Source organism: Pelobates fuscus, chromosome 6, assembly GCF_036172605.1.
Source record: "Pelobates fuscus isolate aPelFus1 chromosome 6, aPelFus1.pri, whole genome shotgun sequence".
In the NCBI taxonomy this organism is placed as follows: Eukaryota; Metazoa; Chordata; class Amphibia; order Anura; family Pelobatidae; genus Pelobates; species Pelobates fuscus.
The window spans coordinates 13,902,286-13,919,347 of NC_086322.1; the positions used below are offsets into that span (position 1 = coordinate 13,902,286).

General features: G+C 42.5%; 1 protein-coding gene across 7 annotated transcripts in view; it reads left to right on the forward strand.

Moving 5' to 3' along the window:
* DCTN1 (dynactin subunit 1) overlaps positions 1-17,062 on the forward strand; it is a 120,590-nt gene that overhangs the window by 48,166 nt on the left and 55,362 nt on the right. For 4 of the 7 annotated variants that reach the window (XM_063457532.1, XM_063457533.1, XM_063457536.1 and 1 more), the window contains exons 2-5: positions 2,254-2,502; positions 11,616-11,694; positions 12,417-12,448; positions 16,639-16,659. In XM_063457532.1, coding sequence (XP_063313602.1) covers positions 2,254-2,502; positions 11,616-11,694; positions 12,417-12,448; positions 16,639-16,659 — 381 coding nt within the window. The remainder of the gene's footprint in view (positions 1-2,253; positions 2,503-11,615; positions 11,695-12,416; positions 12,449-16,638; positions 16,660-17,062) is intronic. The other 3 variants (XM_063457535.1, XM_063457538.1, XM_063457539.1) reach the window with 1 other exon arrangement.

Below are 17,062 nucleotides of genomic sequence, written 5' to 3' on the forward strand. Positions count from 1 at the left end.
TGTGTTTATAATGCAGTGTGTTTGTGTAGTGTGCATTATACACACACTATACAAACACACACTGCATTATTATAAACACACACTATACAAACACACTACATTATTATACACACACTATACAAACACACTGAATTATATACATAGTGTGTTTGTGTAGTGCATGTGTATAATAAGAGTGTATGTGTGAGGGGGCATTTTTTATAAAATTATTTTTTTTATTTTTATATTATTTTTTTTTATATATATATATTTAATTATTATTATTAGTTTTTTGTTGTCCCCCTCCCTGCTTGTTGCCTTGCCAGGGAGGGGGGATATGTTAATCCCTGGTGGTCCAGTGGCATTGGCTTAGCTGTGGGAGGAGGGGCAGCAAGCGTTTACTCACCTCCCAGCAGCTCCTCCAGCTCCCATGTGTAAATCTCGCGAGACCCGCGGCCGTGAGAGCTGGCCGCGGGTCTCGCGAGATTTACACTGGGGAGCTGGAGGAGCTGCTGGGAGGTGAGTAAATGCTTGCTGCCCGCCCCCACCAGGACCGCCGGGCTTGTAATGAGCCTGGCGGTCCTGGGAGGTATTATCGGCAATATCGGTATCCCTATTGGCCGATACCGATATTGCCGAAAATACCGAATATCGGCCGATTATATCGGTAAAACCGATAATCGGTCGATCCCTACTTTATATTATGGATACTAATGTGACACCATAGTCACCTAAACAACTTTAGCTTAATGAAGCTGTTTTGGTGTACAGATCGCACCCAAGTTTTTCTGCTCAATTCTCTGCCATTTAGGAGTTAAATCACTTTTGTTTCTGTTTATGCAGCTCTAGCCACACTTCCTGTGACTGACACAGCCTGCATAAAAACAAAATCGTTTAAAGAATCCCTATAGGGTCAGGAACACAAACATGTATTCCTGCCCCTATAGTGTTTAACCCACCATTTAATTGGCTCCGCCCCCTTTGTGACATCATCAAAATGGCCGATTTTCCCATAGGGAAAGCATTGGATTGGCTTAAATCAGCACGGGGGTGGAGCCAAATGCCATTTTGGCCAATCAGGACCTCCTCATAGAGATGCATTGAGTCAGTGCATCTCTATGAGGAAAATTCAGCGTCTCCATGCAGAGCGTGGGGACGCTGAATGGCAGGGCTGCTTACTGTGCAGCCCTGAGCCACGAAGCCCCTCCAATGGCCATCTGAGTTGCCACTTGGAGGTGTCCCTAGGGGCAACGTAGACACTGCCTTTTCTCTGAGCTGTAGTTGTTCTGGTGACTATAGTGTCCCTTTCATTTTCAATCAGATGTTACTTACTTTAAAAGTTTTTATCTCCAGCTTTCTAAATTAAACTTTAATTGCACACAGGTGGCTCCTGCAGGGTCTAGCAAGCTTTTAACAGAACAGGAGATAATATACTCTAAATTAAACATAATTTGAAATAAAGAAAGCGTAAACATTAGATGACTCTTTATAGAAAGTGTTTAGGAAGGCTGTTTAAGTCACATGCAGGGAGGTGTGACTAGGACTGTATAAACAGTCCTTCAACTCCTAAATGGCAGAGAATTGAGCAGCGAGGCTGCAGAGGAGTGTTACATACACAAAAACTGCTTCAGTAAGCTAAAGTTGTTTTGGGGACTATAGTGTCCTTTAAGTGACTAGTCCTCAGCTCCTGACCATCTCTTACAGCTCCAACCAGTTTGGAAATAAATGAAAGAGCCTAATAAATGTTTGTTTTGTTTTGAAGTGAGTGAATTTATAGATCCTGTATAAAACACAATGTATGCGGTGTGTAAATATAGTCAGGGTTGCTCCAAAATTACTCTAAATCTTCACAAATTGAATCTGAATTGCAAAACTGAGGCAAACCTAACTGATGTAAACATAACTGATGTGAAAAAGTTCTCAACGCGATAGTAATGCTATGTACCATCTCTTTAATATTTTGCCACCTTTTTGCTATTCAGTTTTAATTCCTGTGTTTAGTGAATAACACGGTCTATTAAATCACTGTATGCATTTTTTATATGCCATGAAATATCCCAATTCAAATAGGTAGTGTAAAAAAACATTTACCATGTATACATTACACACACGAGATAAAATCACAGTATTTAACGTTTATAGACACCATATAAAATCACAATGTACACATTGAATGGACATTATATAAGTGATCACTATCAATGCATTATTGCTATGTTTAGTATTTAGTTACTTGTAACAGATTATAAGATCTATTTGTGTCCTGCACTTTAGACCCCAAGCTCGAACTCCAGGATGAGTGTGGAGGCGACAGGAAAGCCCCTCAAAGTGGGCTCCAGAGTGGAGGTGATCGGGAAGGGACATCGAGGGACAGTGGCTTATGTAGGGTCTACCCTATTTGCCACAGGAAAATGGGTGGGGGTCATTCTCGATGAGTCCAAGGGAAAGAACGATGGCACGGTTCAGGGCAAGAGATACTTCAACTGCGAAGAGAATCATGGGATATTTGTCCGACAGTCACAGGTAATAAGATATCCAGTGCTCTAATCTTTTACAAGGCATTGTTTATTGTGCCCACGATGCTTAAAAGGAAAGTCAAGTTGAAATCAATGTAATTCATGTTTATAAAAACACTACAGTGCACTGTAGTGGTTATGGTGCCATGATTTTAAACTGGGATCCACTTGGTGCCGCTCACTGCCCTTTCTCTTTCAGTCTTATGAGCTTTTGTTGGCTCTCCTGAACTAAGCCAATGAGTCAAGCTTTGCACCGCTAGGCTTAAAGGGACACTATAGGCACCAAAGCAACTTGAGCTCCTTGAAGCAGTTTTAGTGTATAGATCATGCCCCTCCAGTCTCACTGTTTAATTATCTGCCATTTAGGAATTAAATCCCTTTGTTTATAGTCACACCTCCCTGTTTGTGATCTACACAGCCTTCCTAAACTCTTCATGTAAAGAGAGCTCTAATGTTAAACTTCCTATAGTGTACTGTCTCTTTAATTTAGAATTTCTTATCTCGTGCAATCTAATAGCCTTCTAGACACTGCAGGAGCCTCCTGCGTGTGATTAAAGTTCAATTTACAGAGCTGGAGATCAAAGCTTCAAAGCAAGTTAACAAGCCAGGAGCTGTGTGGCTAGACACAAAAGTGATTTAACTCCTAAATGGCAATTGAGCAGTGGGACTGCAGGGACATGATCTATACATTCAAACTGTTTAATTAAAGGAAAACAAGCGTGTATTCCTGACCCTATAGTGTTAAAAACACTATCTAGTTCCCCTAAATTTAGTACAAAATTATCTTTATTCCAGTCTGCTGTTTTTTTGCTCTGCCCCTGATCTGCCTCCTTGACTGACATCAAGAGTGATGATCTCCGCTGATCACAATGCTTTCCCATAAGTGTGGTGGGACCAATGCCTGTCTGTTAATTGCCTTTCTGATATTATATGTGTTTCCCCATCTCTTCGTATATTGTGCCTGCTCCCCATTTGGGAGTGCCTCCATGAAATGAATTAATTCGCCTTCTGAACGGGGACCACCCCGATACCTCTTTTAGAATGTTAGTTTAGAACCTTCACACCTTGCAACATAAGTGTCAATACGCAAGGGAAACAATTAATGAGCGCTCCCCTGGGCGGCCGCCATTCGTACAGACGAACGCCAGCCAGGGGGAGCGTTTGTGAATTGTTTCCTGAACGATGACCTCTCCGGTGCCCCATTAGAACGTTCACACCAATTAATCAGAACGTTCTCACTTGCTACCTAAGTGTGAAACCGCAAGGGAAGTAATTAATGAATGCTCCCCTGGGTGACCGCCATTTCGTATAGACGAATGATGTCCAGAGGGAGCATTCGTGTCCCAAAAGGAGACCCTTTCCTTGCAGGATTTCACACAGGGACCTCGCGAGTGGAGACCGATCGAGGGAGTTACTGCTGTGAGGTTCCCTGAGATTGGTGTGGGCACTGCTGGAGCACTGGTGAGTTGGGCGGACTTTTCGGTGCCCGCAGGGACAAAGAGATCAGCTCTTTTTCACGCGGGTGGGTTTTCTGTGACTGGGAGACAAAGGGACGATCCTTTGTTCCCGCGCCTAGACTCCCAGGCACAGAGGCTCCTGGGAAGAAAACCCCCTGGCGGCGGGCGTGGGAAACCCTATACTAGTGACGGGAGTTGGGGACAAAGGGAGCAGAGTCCTTTCCCTCGCTGTTGGTATGATACACCCCTTGCATGGGGTATGTATAAAAGCTGTGTGTGGCCAATAAAGTGGTTGTTGGACTGTGGACTGTGTGTTGTCCAGTTACTGGGGGAAGATGGGTCTCTTTGTGTTTTAAATGGTTCGGCTGAAGGAAGGGATTCGGCGGAGGTAACCGGTCGGGATTCCCATGGTCCGCAACAATAAGAAAGCATTGGATTGGCTGAGATTGTCAGTTCTTCTCAGCCAAAGAGACGGGGGCGGAGCAAAACACCACCCTTGCCTGTCAGCATCTGCTCCTAGAGATACATTGAAACAATGCATCTCTATGAGGAAAGTTCGGTGTCTCCATGCAGAGGGTGAAAATACTGAATGTCAGTCATACTGTGCAGCACTGCCCCGGGAAGCACCTCTAGTAACTATCTGAGGAGTGCCTGCCACTATTGGTGTCCCTAGGCTGTAATGTAAGCACATCGCCTTTTCTCTGAAAAGACAGTGTTTACAGCTAAAAGCCTGCAGGGACTGACTATACTCACCAGAACAACTACAATAAGCTGTAATTGTTGTGACTATAGTGACCCTTTAAGCTAAAGTTGTGTTATGCCCATAGTGTCTCTTTAACTCAAGCAAAGAGCTGCACCCAGCAGACAAAAGGTATTGACTGCTTAAATTATGGGGAATTATTGGGGGGGAAAGGGTGGGGACGACACTCCAGGCACCATAACCACTACAGTGTAGAAAAAAAAAAAACTTTTTGATGATTTGGTAGGACTAATAAAACTTGCTTTCTAGAGGGGGGGGCGGAGCCAGCGCCTGAGCGAGAGAGTCGCAGCTTCCAACAGCTCCGACACCGAGACCCGATAAACTCGGTGTTTTAACCCTAAAAGCGAATTCCGGGACCAACAACTTGGACCCCCGGACTCCTCAAGCTATGGGGAAAAAGACAAAAAAAAGCCGGGCTGATCCTACCTCCGGATCGCAAGATATAGGCAACTTTCTACGCCCGACTCAAAGAAACGAGCCCGCCAAGATGGCGCCGCATGAGGCCTACACCACGCAATCCTCAGATGAGGAGAGCCTGTCCGACCCTGCCTGCATTCCCGGTAGGACACTACACAAAGCCCCACAGTCGCACGACCTCGGAGACGCAGCTCCAGCTACAAAAGCTGATATAAAGACCCTGATGCTGAACATAAAAGCAATGTTTGATGCCGACATGGCGCTCGTCCGCAGTGAGATCTCCACGCTGTCTGGCCGCATGACAACGGCTGAGGAGTCCCTCAAGAGTACCAGGGTGGCACAATCAGCCACGGATGCATCGTTGGGGTCTCTCCAAAAACAATGCGCGACGCTGACGGCCCAGATGGCCGGCATGGAGGACAAGGCAAAGGCCAGGAACCTGAGAATCAGGGGGGTGCCCGAATCGGTTACTAACGCAGAGCTGCCGCACTACTGCAGAAGGCTTGTGGCTACGCTGCTGATCCCAAAGCAGGCCAAGCAAGTGGGGCTAGACTCCTGTTTCCGACTGCCTAAAGCTACTAAAGCGCCGGAGGAAGCACCCAGGGACGTGCTCATCAAATTTAACCGGGACTCAGACAGAGGGACTTTGATGGGCGCCGCTAAAGGCTCCCCAACGGTGACCTTTGAGGGGGACACCCTGACGTTCTATAGGGACCTCTCCAGGCAGACCCTCACATGGCGTAGATCCCTCCGACAGGTTACTACACTGCTGCGAGAGAATTCCATCACGTACAAATGGGGGCAGCACCGCCTCATCATGGAGCAGGCCGGCAAGACCTCTTACATCTCCCATATCTCCGAGGCACCCAGCTTCCTCAGACCGCTAGGACTTACTCTCACTACAGCATCTGCGAGCACTCGGCCAACGTGGAGCGTAGAGGACATAACCCCGTTTGCACCCAGAGACTTGATCCCGAAGGCGGCAGGCCGTTTGACCTGAGCTCATGGCCCAGCGGACTTACTACCCACTTTTGACCCACACGGGTCGATAATACAGGACGTTGACCTGGACTCTCTGTTAAAGCCTAAGTACTTGCGTTACCACAGCAGTTTTATTTTACGTTACGATATGTTTAATTTTTGAGCGCATGTTTAGCCTTAGTTCATACCATACTCCCATTATGGCACTACAAGTCTAGCATTAAGCGTCAATGGTAGTCACTAACGCATGCTCACTGGCTCCGTAAGCAAACAGTGATAGATGACACTTAAGCCGTTTCCTCCCCACCTTTCTTTGGTTGCTCAGGCGGCCTAAGGCCACATTCCCACGAGTTGTTAACTCTAAACCTAAGGGCCCTTTTAAACACTACACCCCGACGTCCTTGAGCAGGGCCCACCTAGCTGGCGCCACACACCCTCACACCAAACGGCACTCTGGCTGACAACCAGGCAGGAGGTGTACTAGCTTAGATAATATCAATAAAAAAGGGTAGCCTAGCAAATGTGTAATAAATGACATTAGACTTTCTTGTTAGTCGTATATGTGTGTACAATATGAAACTATTACACTTGATGTACAGCTGACTTACACTCTGCATACCCGCAAAAATAAAGAATTTCAAAAAAAAAAAAAAAAAAAAACTTGCTTTCTAGAAATCATATGAAGGGAAATTTCCCCTTGAGGTAGGTATATCTCTGGACCAGGGGTTCCCAATTAATTTTGCCCGTGGAAGCCTTTGACCTAGTGTACCAAAAATAAAACATTGCGCCGTTTTCTGTATGTGCTGGTGTGTGTGTGTATATCTGACACACAGATACACACATAGTGGCATAGAGATACACACACCTTGACACACAGTGTGTATCTGTGTATGTATGTATCTGTGTGTCAAGGTGTGTGTATCTGTGTTTGTATGTGTCTGTGTATCAAGGTGTGTGTATCTGTGTCTGTATATGCCAGTGTGTATAAATCTAATACACATACACACACACTGGCAGATAGTGGAACACAGATACACACACCGTTACAGTGTGTACCTGTGTGTGTATGTATCTGTGTGTCAAGGTGTGTGTATATCTATGTTTCAAAGTGTGTGTATCTGTGTTTGTATGCGCCAGTGTGTGTATCTCTGTGTCAGTGTGTGTGTATGTATCTGACACACACACACACACACACACTGGCATATAGTGGCACACAGATACACACACTCAGATACACACTGACACACATCTTGACTCACAAATACAGACACACTCAGATACACGCAGTGACATATACGCACACTTACACACAGTGACACATACACAATCCTTGACACATAGATACACATACTCTTTGACAGACACACATACACTCTCACTGACAAACATACATACTTTGACAGACACACATACAAACACATATACACTCTCACTGACAAGAACAGATACATTTTCACTGACAAACACATACACTCTCACACACTCACTGACAAGCACACATTCACTCTCACTGACAAACACACATATACTCTTTGACAGACAAAATGGCCGCGGGCGGCGTGGGAGCAGTGATCTCCCTGCTCAGCTTCCTCTTAGTGATGGCGGAGCCGGAGTGACGTCATATTCCGGCTCCAGCATCACTGCTGTGCGTGCGAGGGAGCTGAGTTGGGAGATCCCTGCTCCCCCGCCGCCCGCGGCCATTTTACTTTTTAAACTTTTGGCGGAACCTCAGTTGGGAAACGCACGCTCACTGACCGGTATGAGCACGAGCACTCACTAAAACTCAATGACACTCTCACACACTGATACACACACACTCATTTTCTCACACCAACTTAGAAATTGTAAATTTTACAATTATTTTAAATTAAATCCACCCAGCCTCCCTACTTTTTGGAGAGCTGAAGAGCATTGACGTTTCCTGGGGTCCAGTGAGGTTGCTGTCATTTTCCTGCTCTGCTCCCTCTCGCGTCGTTTAGTGATAACTCGGCCAGAGAGAAATCATATTCTGGTTCCATCACTGTAGGAGTGTGAGGGAGCAGGGCAGAAAAACTATAGCTCTCTGTCAGCCAGTCGGCTGCATTGTCCCTTGCTGCAACATCCCCTTTCTGAATGGGCTGAACAAATCCCAGGCACCAGGACAAATGTACATTGATCAACTACAACATTAAAACCACTTACAGGTGAAGTAAATAACATTAATTATATCAATACAATGGCCCCTACAAGGGGTTGGCTACATTAGGCAGCAAGTGAACAGTCTGTTCTTGTTATTCATGTGTTGGAAGCAGGAAAACTGGACAAGCATTAAGATCTGAGTGACTTAGACAAGGGCCGAATAGTGATGGCTAGACGACTGGGTCAAAGCATCTCCAAAACGGCAAGTCTTGTGGATTTTTCTTAGTATGTAGTGGTTAATACCTAACAAAAATAGTGCAAGGAAGGACAACTACTGAACCAGCGTCGGGGTCACTGGAGCCCAAGGCTCATTGAGGCACATGGGGAGCGAAGGCTAGCCTGTCTCGTCGATCACACAGAAGAGCTACTGTAGCTGAAATTGATGAAAAAATGTAATGCTGGCCATGATAAAAAGGTACAAATCACACTGCACACCATATATAATATACCATATAAAATATCTCTTTATTTCATCAACGTGATTAAAAGGTAATAACACAACACTGGAATGTGTAAAGACTAATATATGATAGTAACACAGCACTAAAAATGTATAGCTGGCAGTATATAACACTATTACATGGAAGGACTGACAATTAGAGATGTCCCGAACAGTTCGCTGGCGAACATGAAAAGTTTGCGTTCGTGGCGAACACGCGCAATGTGTTGGTACGCCCCCTATTACGTCATCATTGAGTAAACTTTGACCCGGTACCTCACAGTCAGCTGACACATTCCAGCCAATCAGCAGCAGACCCTCCCTCCCAGAATGTGTCAGCTGACTGTGAGGTACCGGGTCAAATTTTACTGTTCGGGACATCTCTACTGACAATACATCTGCATATAATACGTTGGAGTAATGACCGGATCCACTAAGCCAAGACCCATTGTTTTTACTATAATCCCTTGAAAAAGGCTCTATAGACAAAACTTTGACACGTACCCCTTACCTAGAGATTGTCGCAGACCACAAACACACGTTCATGGCTTTGGTGTTCCATGATGGGAGTGGCCTCTTCCAGCAGGATAATGCACCCTGCCACAAACTTGTTTTCCTGGCACTATAGGGTCTTTATGTCCCCCCCACCCTCAGGTTCCCACTCCCGCCGGGCTGAAGGGGTTAAACTCTTACCTTTCTCCAGCGCCTGGCTCCCTCAGCGCTGGGGAACTCTCCCTCTTCCGACGTCAGCCGAATGCAAGAACCACGCGCGCAATTCAATCAGTCCATAGGAAAGCATTTCTGAATGCTTTCTTATCGACGTCAGCGTCTTCTCGCTGTGCTTTTCACAGTGAGAAGCACGGAAGTGCATCTAGCGGCTGTCAATGAGACAGCAGCTAGAGGCTGGATTAACCCGAGTGTAAACATAGCAGTTTCTCTGAAACTGCTTTTACAGCTGCAGGGTTTAACCCTAGATGGACCTGACCCCCAGAGCACTTTATTGAGCTGAAGTAGTCTGGGTGCCTATAGTGGTTCTTTAAGTGATAAGTTATCATATATTGGCTGTGTTGTACTACCCAGCCTTAGCTAAGTCATCTTTATATGCATCTGAACAGAGTTGGGACACACTAAGCACCATCACTATTATAAACCATTGTGGTGGCTATTTTAAAGCATTTAGAGAAAAGGGAAAAAAAGAAACTTGCTGGCACATAGAGCATTGTCATTTTTTTTATTTTTTTTTTAGCCATTTGGATAATGCAGAAGATTACTTCCATATTATTCATCAAGCCTCAGCCTTGGCCTGTAATAATGAGCTGAGAGCTCTGGGCTCGATCACACCTTGTTTTTTAAAGAGGTCACACTGTTAAGGTGTCAGTAATGTTGCTAGATTTTAAATAAGTACAAATACATATATATCCCTCTCTTTCCTTCCTTCCCTCTCTCCTTCCCTCCTTAACACTACTTACAAAACAATAATTGACAAGCATATTTGTGCTACAAATATGAAATGCCATATAAATTACATTATCCAATTGTCAATGAGAACCTAAAGCATACATTATACAATCATCAAGGGGCATAGAAAATGCTAGTAATCTGATGGATTCACACTGGGAAGAGCCGGTTGGTTAGTTCACCTCTAAGGAGGAGATAATAACGGTAAGTTAGTGTGCTTAGTTGAGTTCTTGAAAGTCTTGACGGATAATGGTCGAATGTCGGTGGGTGTGGGTTCTGTGGTGTGCAAGATCTTGGAAGGAATAAGGGGGATTGGATGACAGCAGGGAGTTTTCCTGAACCAGAGAAGTAGTACATGGAGTAGGGTTATGGTGGTGAGGGAGCAGAGAGAGTTTAGGAGTAATTGGGGCCAGTGCAGTGTTTCTAATCGGAAGGAAGACATGAACAGGCAGTGCGCATTGCGGAGAATATGTTTTAAATTTATTAAAGCTGGGTGATGGTGTGTTGAGGACTGGCAAAAAAGAAGATGCTGCATTATAGATCAGAAGTAAATGTACACTGTATGTTTGTTGAAAAAGAAAGCAGTCTTGGGATGCGATGTGGTTCGGGAGCTATTTTAGGTTTTTTTTCTGGAACATGTCCTATTCAGTGTTTTTGCAGATGTAAAATTATGATATTCTAAGCTTCTCACAGAATTGTAATTGTCTTCTATAGATTTAGGCTCCTTTCTCACAACTCCCTATGGTGCTTTTAAGGTAAAGAGTGAATTGTCCAAATGAAGGAAATAAGAAAATAATCACATTGAAAATATTCATCGAGTTCGTTTACATTTTTCTGCTGTTTTGGCATTTATTTGGCAATGCCCATGTCAGTTTGCCACAGTTCAATGCTGAGTGAATATATTTACTATACTGGTAATCATAACCAGTAAACTGTATGTATTAATGTTCTGCTGACTGACCTCGCTCATCAAACAGCTTTCACTCGGAGATGACATTTAAAACCACTTTGTCATCACCCGGTCACTATATGAAATGCTTGTACTAACTACATTGGAATTTATTTAAATCCCAGAGCAATACAATCCAAAAGATGTAAGACAAAGTCTTTATGTTCAAAACCTAATTTGTTTAGATGTGGTTTCCAAGTTTAATTTCCCTGAGCCGTTACTAATGACAACTGTGGAAAACCTGCATCTTGTTGCACGTTGCAGAGAGTTTGGAGTACAGCACGCTGTAGTGGTTATAGTGCATAGTATTCCTTCAAATATTACAGCATTCAGACGTGTGCACGCCATTTTAAAACAGAAGGAATTCCATTCAGTGCTGTTTGGGATAGTGCAAAGCATTCTGAACAGAGCTGCCAGTAATCTGGTTTATTTCCCTGCTTTATGAAGTTACTAAAGCCTAGTGTTTACGCTTTGTTCCCAGATCCAGGTTGTGGATGACGGAGCAGACACCACGTCCCCTGAAACGCCTGAACCGGCTGCCTCCAGAGTCCTCAAGAGAGGTACCACCTTGACCTGTTTATTCTGAACTTTGTATTATTGTTGGGAATGTTCAGTAATCGATTACCTTTAATACTGTCCATATAGTCCATGTTTAATATTGCCGAGTTACTTCCTAATGTTCCATTACCGTACCTGTTATAATCCGGCCCTTAACCTTTACAATACCTGCTCTATATCCGCATCTGTATTTCATGGGGTGTGCCCATCCGGTTTATATATAATGCCAGGTATCTGCTCAAATGATATACAATACAGCTTTATAGTCCACTATTGCTCCAGTGACAAAGCAAATGATTGACTTAACCCTGTTTAACATGCAGGTAATTACACTGAACCCAACTCTAGCCCAAGTAAGTTTGTTCAGCAGACTGTGTCCTTTCCTCCAGTATCCGTCAGATCAGCCTCCTTCTCACCTCTTCCTAGTTCTTCTGTCCCTCTAAACTCTCTCCCTGTTACTCCAACTCTCACGGCTATTTACTAAACTTTGAATTGTAGTAAATTAAAATTCATACAAAAAAGTTGTCAGTATAGCTGACAGAGAATTTTTCAGATCAGTAATTTGTATTTACATGTTGCGATTAGAAAAAAGCATGTGCAAGCTTACACAGAGCGCTGCAGGGGAGCAGTTACAGAATAGCCCTGGTTGGATAGTCCGTTTTTATTTATGTCCCTAATGGATAGAGTCTGTTATTTCAATGTAATGTTGAATTTCTTTTTGCAGATGTCTCCGAGACGCCCAAAACCAGTAAACTGGTGAGTTAATGTGTGTGCGTGTTAGGGGATTTTAATTAAGGAGTCAGTAGGTTTACTTAATTTGTTCAGTTTCTTCTACTTCTGTGTTCATATAGAATTGGTCTATTAAACCCCATTCCACGTTCTCCTGAACACTGTGGGTGCCCTTTCTACCCTGTGGCAGGCCTTTCTTTCTGTTACTGTCTCAATGATGCTGGCACCTCTTAGGAAATGTTTCACAGCAGGGCAAAGTGTGAACAAGCTAGCTTGATTTACAAGGTGTGTTCACCTGTTCTAAGATTGTTTTTTCATAACGCTTAATGTGAAATGTATTCGTTTTAAAGTGCCCTCTCACTTTGCGGATTACTCAACATGTTCACTAAAGAGTTCATTTCAAATTTTAGGAGAAAATGACTGAACTAAAATCTCAAATTAAGCAATTTTTCAGTTTAACTATTGTATGCTAAAATATGAAACTTTATTATAAATTCCTGACATTACCCAGTATTCTGCAGTGTGTTGGTTAATACCATGACTAGACTGGATGCACTAAACTGGGTGTATTAGTCCCAGTAGCCATTAACTTGGTATGTAGGTGTGGTGTTCTGTTCTAGAGAACCTTAATACTCTTTAGAGACTCTCTTTTAAATGAACAGGCACTGAACGGACACCTATCTCCTGAGGAGAGTCTACAGGTATAGAAACCTTGCCAGTCACGTGCTAGTGTGTGAGACTTATGCTACACACGTATGTGGTAGACACCACAATGTAATTATCAGTATAATGCTGATCTTGTTGATGTATACTTGTGTTAATGTTTCAGATTTATCTAAATTTCTATGCAGGCACTTACCAACCTTTCAATAAAGTAGAATCCTGGAATTTAATATCTAAAGTTTTTCTGTTTGATATTAAAGGGACACTATAGTCACTAAAACAACTTTGGCTTAATGAAGCCGTTTTAGTGTATAGATCATGCACCTGCAGCCTCACTGCTCAATCCTCTGCCATTTCGAAGTTAAATCACTTTGTTTATGCAACACTAGTCACACCTCCCTGTATGTGACGTGCACAGCCTTCCATAAACACTTCCTGTAAAGAGTCATCTAACATTTTTCCTTCCTTTATTGCAAAATCTGTTTAATTTCGATGTTCTTATCTCCTGCTCCGTTAATAGCATACTAGACCCTGCAGGAGCCTCCTATATGTGATTTAAGTTAATTTTACACGGCAGGAGATACTAACTTTAACATTAGTTACATCTGACTGACAGTGAAACCAGTTTTTTTCATGTAGCTGTGTCAGTCACAGTCAGGGTAGATGTGGCTAGGGCTGCATAAACAGAAACCAGTGATTTGGCTCCTAAGTGGCATTGAATTGAGCATTGAGACGTCAGAGGCATGACCTAAACACCAAAACTGCTTCATTAAGCTGAATATGTTTTGGTGACTATAGTGTTCCTTTAATGTTTGTTTTGTGATGCCGAAGAAGTGTTTAAGTGCAGTGTGTAATACAAATGTTACAAAGTCCCTTGTTACAAAGATGATTTGCAAAATCCACCAATAAACTGAGCAATATTGTCATGGCATTTGTGGATGGTCGCACAGTCATTGCTGCAGAACATTGTAGGTCACTTGTCTTCATCTGAACTATCATGTTTTCTTTATTTTATATGTTTTTTTATGGTTTTATTTATATTTATGAAATTTATGCAAAATGTTCATTTTGCAGAACAATGTAAGCACTTCACTATCAGTCTAATATTGTGTCACTGTCTCTCACTCAGCACGTGTTGCCCTTATTAAAGGAGAACTGTCATCACTTGTTATTACAGAAGAGTGCATGTAATGGAGTGTGTGTATGTGTATGTGTGTACGTATGTGTGTGTATATTATAAACTCTTCAGTAAACCTCTTGGCCTAATGGCTTAAGCTTTGCTCTTTGGGAAGTGCCATCTTTAGTTCTGTGATGAGAAGCTCTGCTTATTTGCCAAGATCCTACTCCATTTGAAACCGTGAAAGCGTCGGAGTGCATTTTTGTGATGCCCTTGCTAATGTTGTGGGTTTGTGAATGTACATTCTTGTTCCTGCGCATGGTTCAATAAGGTTAGCTAGAAACTGGGAAGGATTATTTAGTTGTGTGATTATTTTATTACAAAATTAAACCCATAAAGGTTATGAATATAATTATTCTGAATACAATATGCGAGTTTACTTTAAACCCTCCAGCCCCTATTATTCTGTGTATTACTAAATCTATAAATAAGGAATAAAAAGCTTCTATACATGTTGCTTCTCACCATTTTCAGAACGTGATATTAGCAATTGATAGCTTACTCTGGTTCTTGACACTATTATGCTGTGCATCATTTGAGGCTTTTTTTCCCTGTCAGTTTAGCAGATTTCCATAAATGAGTTCTTGTTTTTGTTGTCATTAAATAATGTGCTTTCTATGTGTACAGACTTGAATAATAGATTTACAGATTACTTTCCAGAATACAAAAAGCCTGTATTCTTTTATCTTTTTTGTTTTAAATAATTTTTGTAGTGAAAGAGTTAAATTATGAAATTGATCAGAGCAGCGATATGAAACGTTTCCTGAAATATCAAGGTTAATTTATGTTTATATGTAAGTGTTCTTTATTTTACAATATTACCACAGACCTATTCATATAGCTGTCTATCTTGTTCTATCCAACTACAGATCAATATTAAATGCATCTGCTTTTCATCTATAGCTCTCATCTATACCTCACCCAGTTTTATTAAAAGGGTCACTCAAACCCCCAGCAGTGGTTTTACTGCCAGGGGTCCCATAGTGCTATCCCATTGTTAAAGGGTCAAACAGTTTGGGAACTAGTTGACACTTACCTTGGTCCCCCTAGGCACTCATATCTCTTCCTGTGTTAAGATGCCCTAAACATCGGGGAGATAACTAATTCCCACCATAGTTAGGTTCGTTTTGTGTTACACTCAAATGAATGACTGAAAAGTATCATAAGTCAGTACATGACCCATGGCACCCAGGTAAATGTTCCATGTTTGACCCCCTACTAGGAGACTTCAGGCACCATAACCACTACAGAGGGTTTTTAGTGGTTATGGTACTTAGAGCGCTACTTTTACATGGTCTGTTACTCAGACAATGACCTTTGCAGGTTTCCTTTCTAAGCAACCTGCTTTGTGCATTGGTACCACTAGAGGGAGACATTGTAAATGGTTAAGACTATGCTATAGTTTATAGTGGCTGAATTTCATACTGTACGGGTTAATTAATTTAAAGAGCTCCCACTTTGTAATCTTAACAAGCAAAGCGCATGAATGTGACGCTGTTGCTGAATAATTCTATTTACTTGGTCTGGTAGAAAGCGCATTGTCTTGGTTCATGTTTGTTCTCTCCTTGCATTAGTCCTGGATAAATACATAGAATTTGAATGGTCATTTGCACTATTTAAGGACTCTGGCACAGATTGGAGTGTGGGATTTTGCATATTTCCCAGATGTGTCTGTGTATTTGGGAGTGTAAGACATCGGTAAGAGACAGCTTTCCGAAAGTGTGTCCGTTCTCTGTGAGGTTTGATGTAGCTTTAGATAGTTTATACTATTGATGCAGTGGGTTTCAGTGGATCATCTCACGATGATTTGTCATATATTTGGAAGGATGGATGTACATTTTAAATATTAAGTTTAAAGGTGTCTTTAGTGATCATGGGAAATACACAGCAGGATAAAGCAACATGACTAAAACTGATTGGGTTAGGCACTGTTAGGAACTCCCAGGTATGCCTAGCTGAGAAAGATGACAAGCCCTGCAACATGTACAGTTCATACGTTGTCTGAAACACATTTAATAGAGAGCTCCCTACTTATATTTTGTCTGAAGTATGTCTGGCTAGGATTTGTCAGAGAAGACTCCAATGCTGGCTGTATCGCAGTACGCAGATCCTACAGTCTATCTTTCCTGAACTTAATGTTAAACGGTTTCATTGTAAAATGTTTTACATCATATTCATAAATCAGGTTACCACGCGATCTGGGATACAGCCCAGATTTTTACGTGACTGTGTCCTGTGAGTCTCATGTTTATCTGTCCTCCTAATCCCCAAACCGTGCGTTTAACATGTCTTATTCCTCCAAATAACTTGCCTTCTCACTGATTAACTGAGCCATTTGGCTTCTAACCTTTCTCACATTTGCCTTTTGTTCATGCAGCGTGGAGTAAAGCCTAAAAAGGTGGAGCCTGTTTCTCTATATCTGCAGTGCTTGTGTGGCTGCGCCCCTAATGTTCTCACCATGAGCATGAGATCCCCATTGCTCCCAATATGCCAAATGTCCTTTTTCCCCCACTATTACACCTCTGCACGCCCGCTCATTGCATGTAATTCAGCGCTAAGGTGGAGTGTACGTTGTGCAGAAATGTAATTTATCTAGTGTCCATGGTGTGTAGAACAATAAAATGGGGGCCGAATTACATTTAATAACCATAAAAATATGTGCAATATGTCATGCCGTCCCTCTTGCCTTTCCATGATACATACTGACAGAATCAATCCTTTTTGGGGTATTTCTCCTTTTTGGGGTATTTCTTTTTTTTTTTTTTTTGCCCGAAAAAGTGTAGCCTATAGCATTATGTATA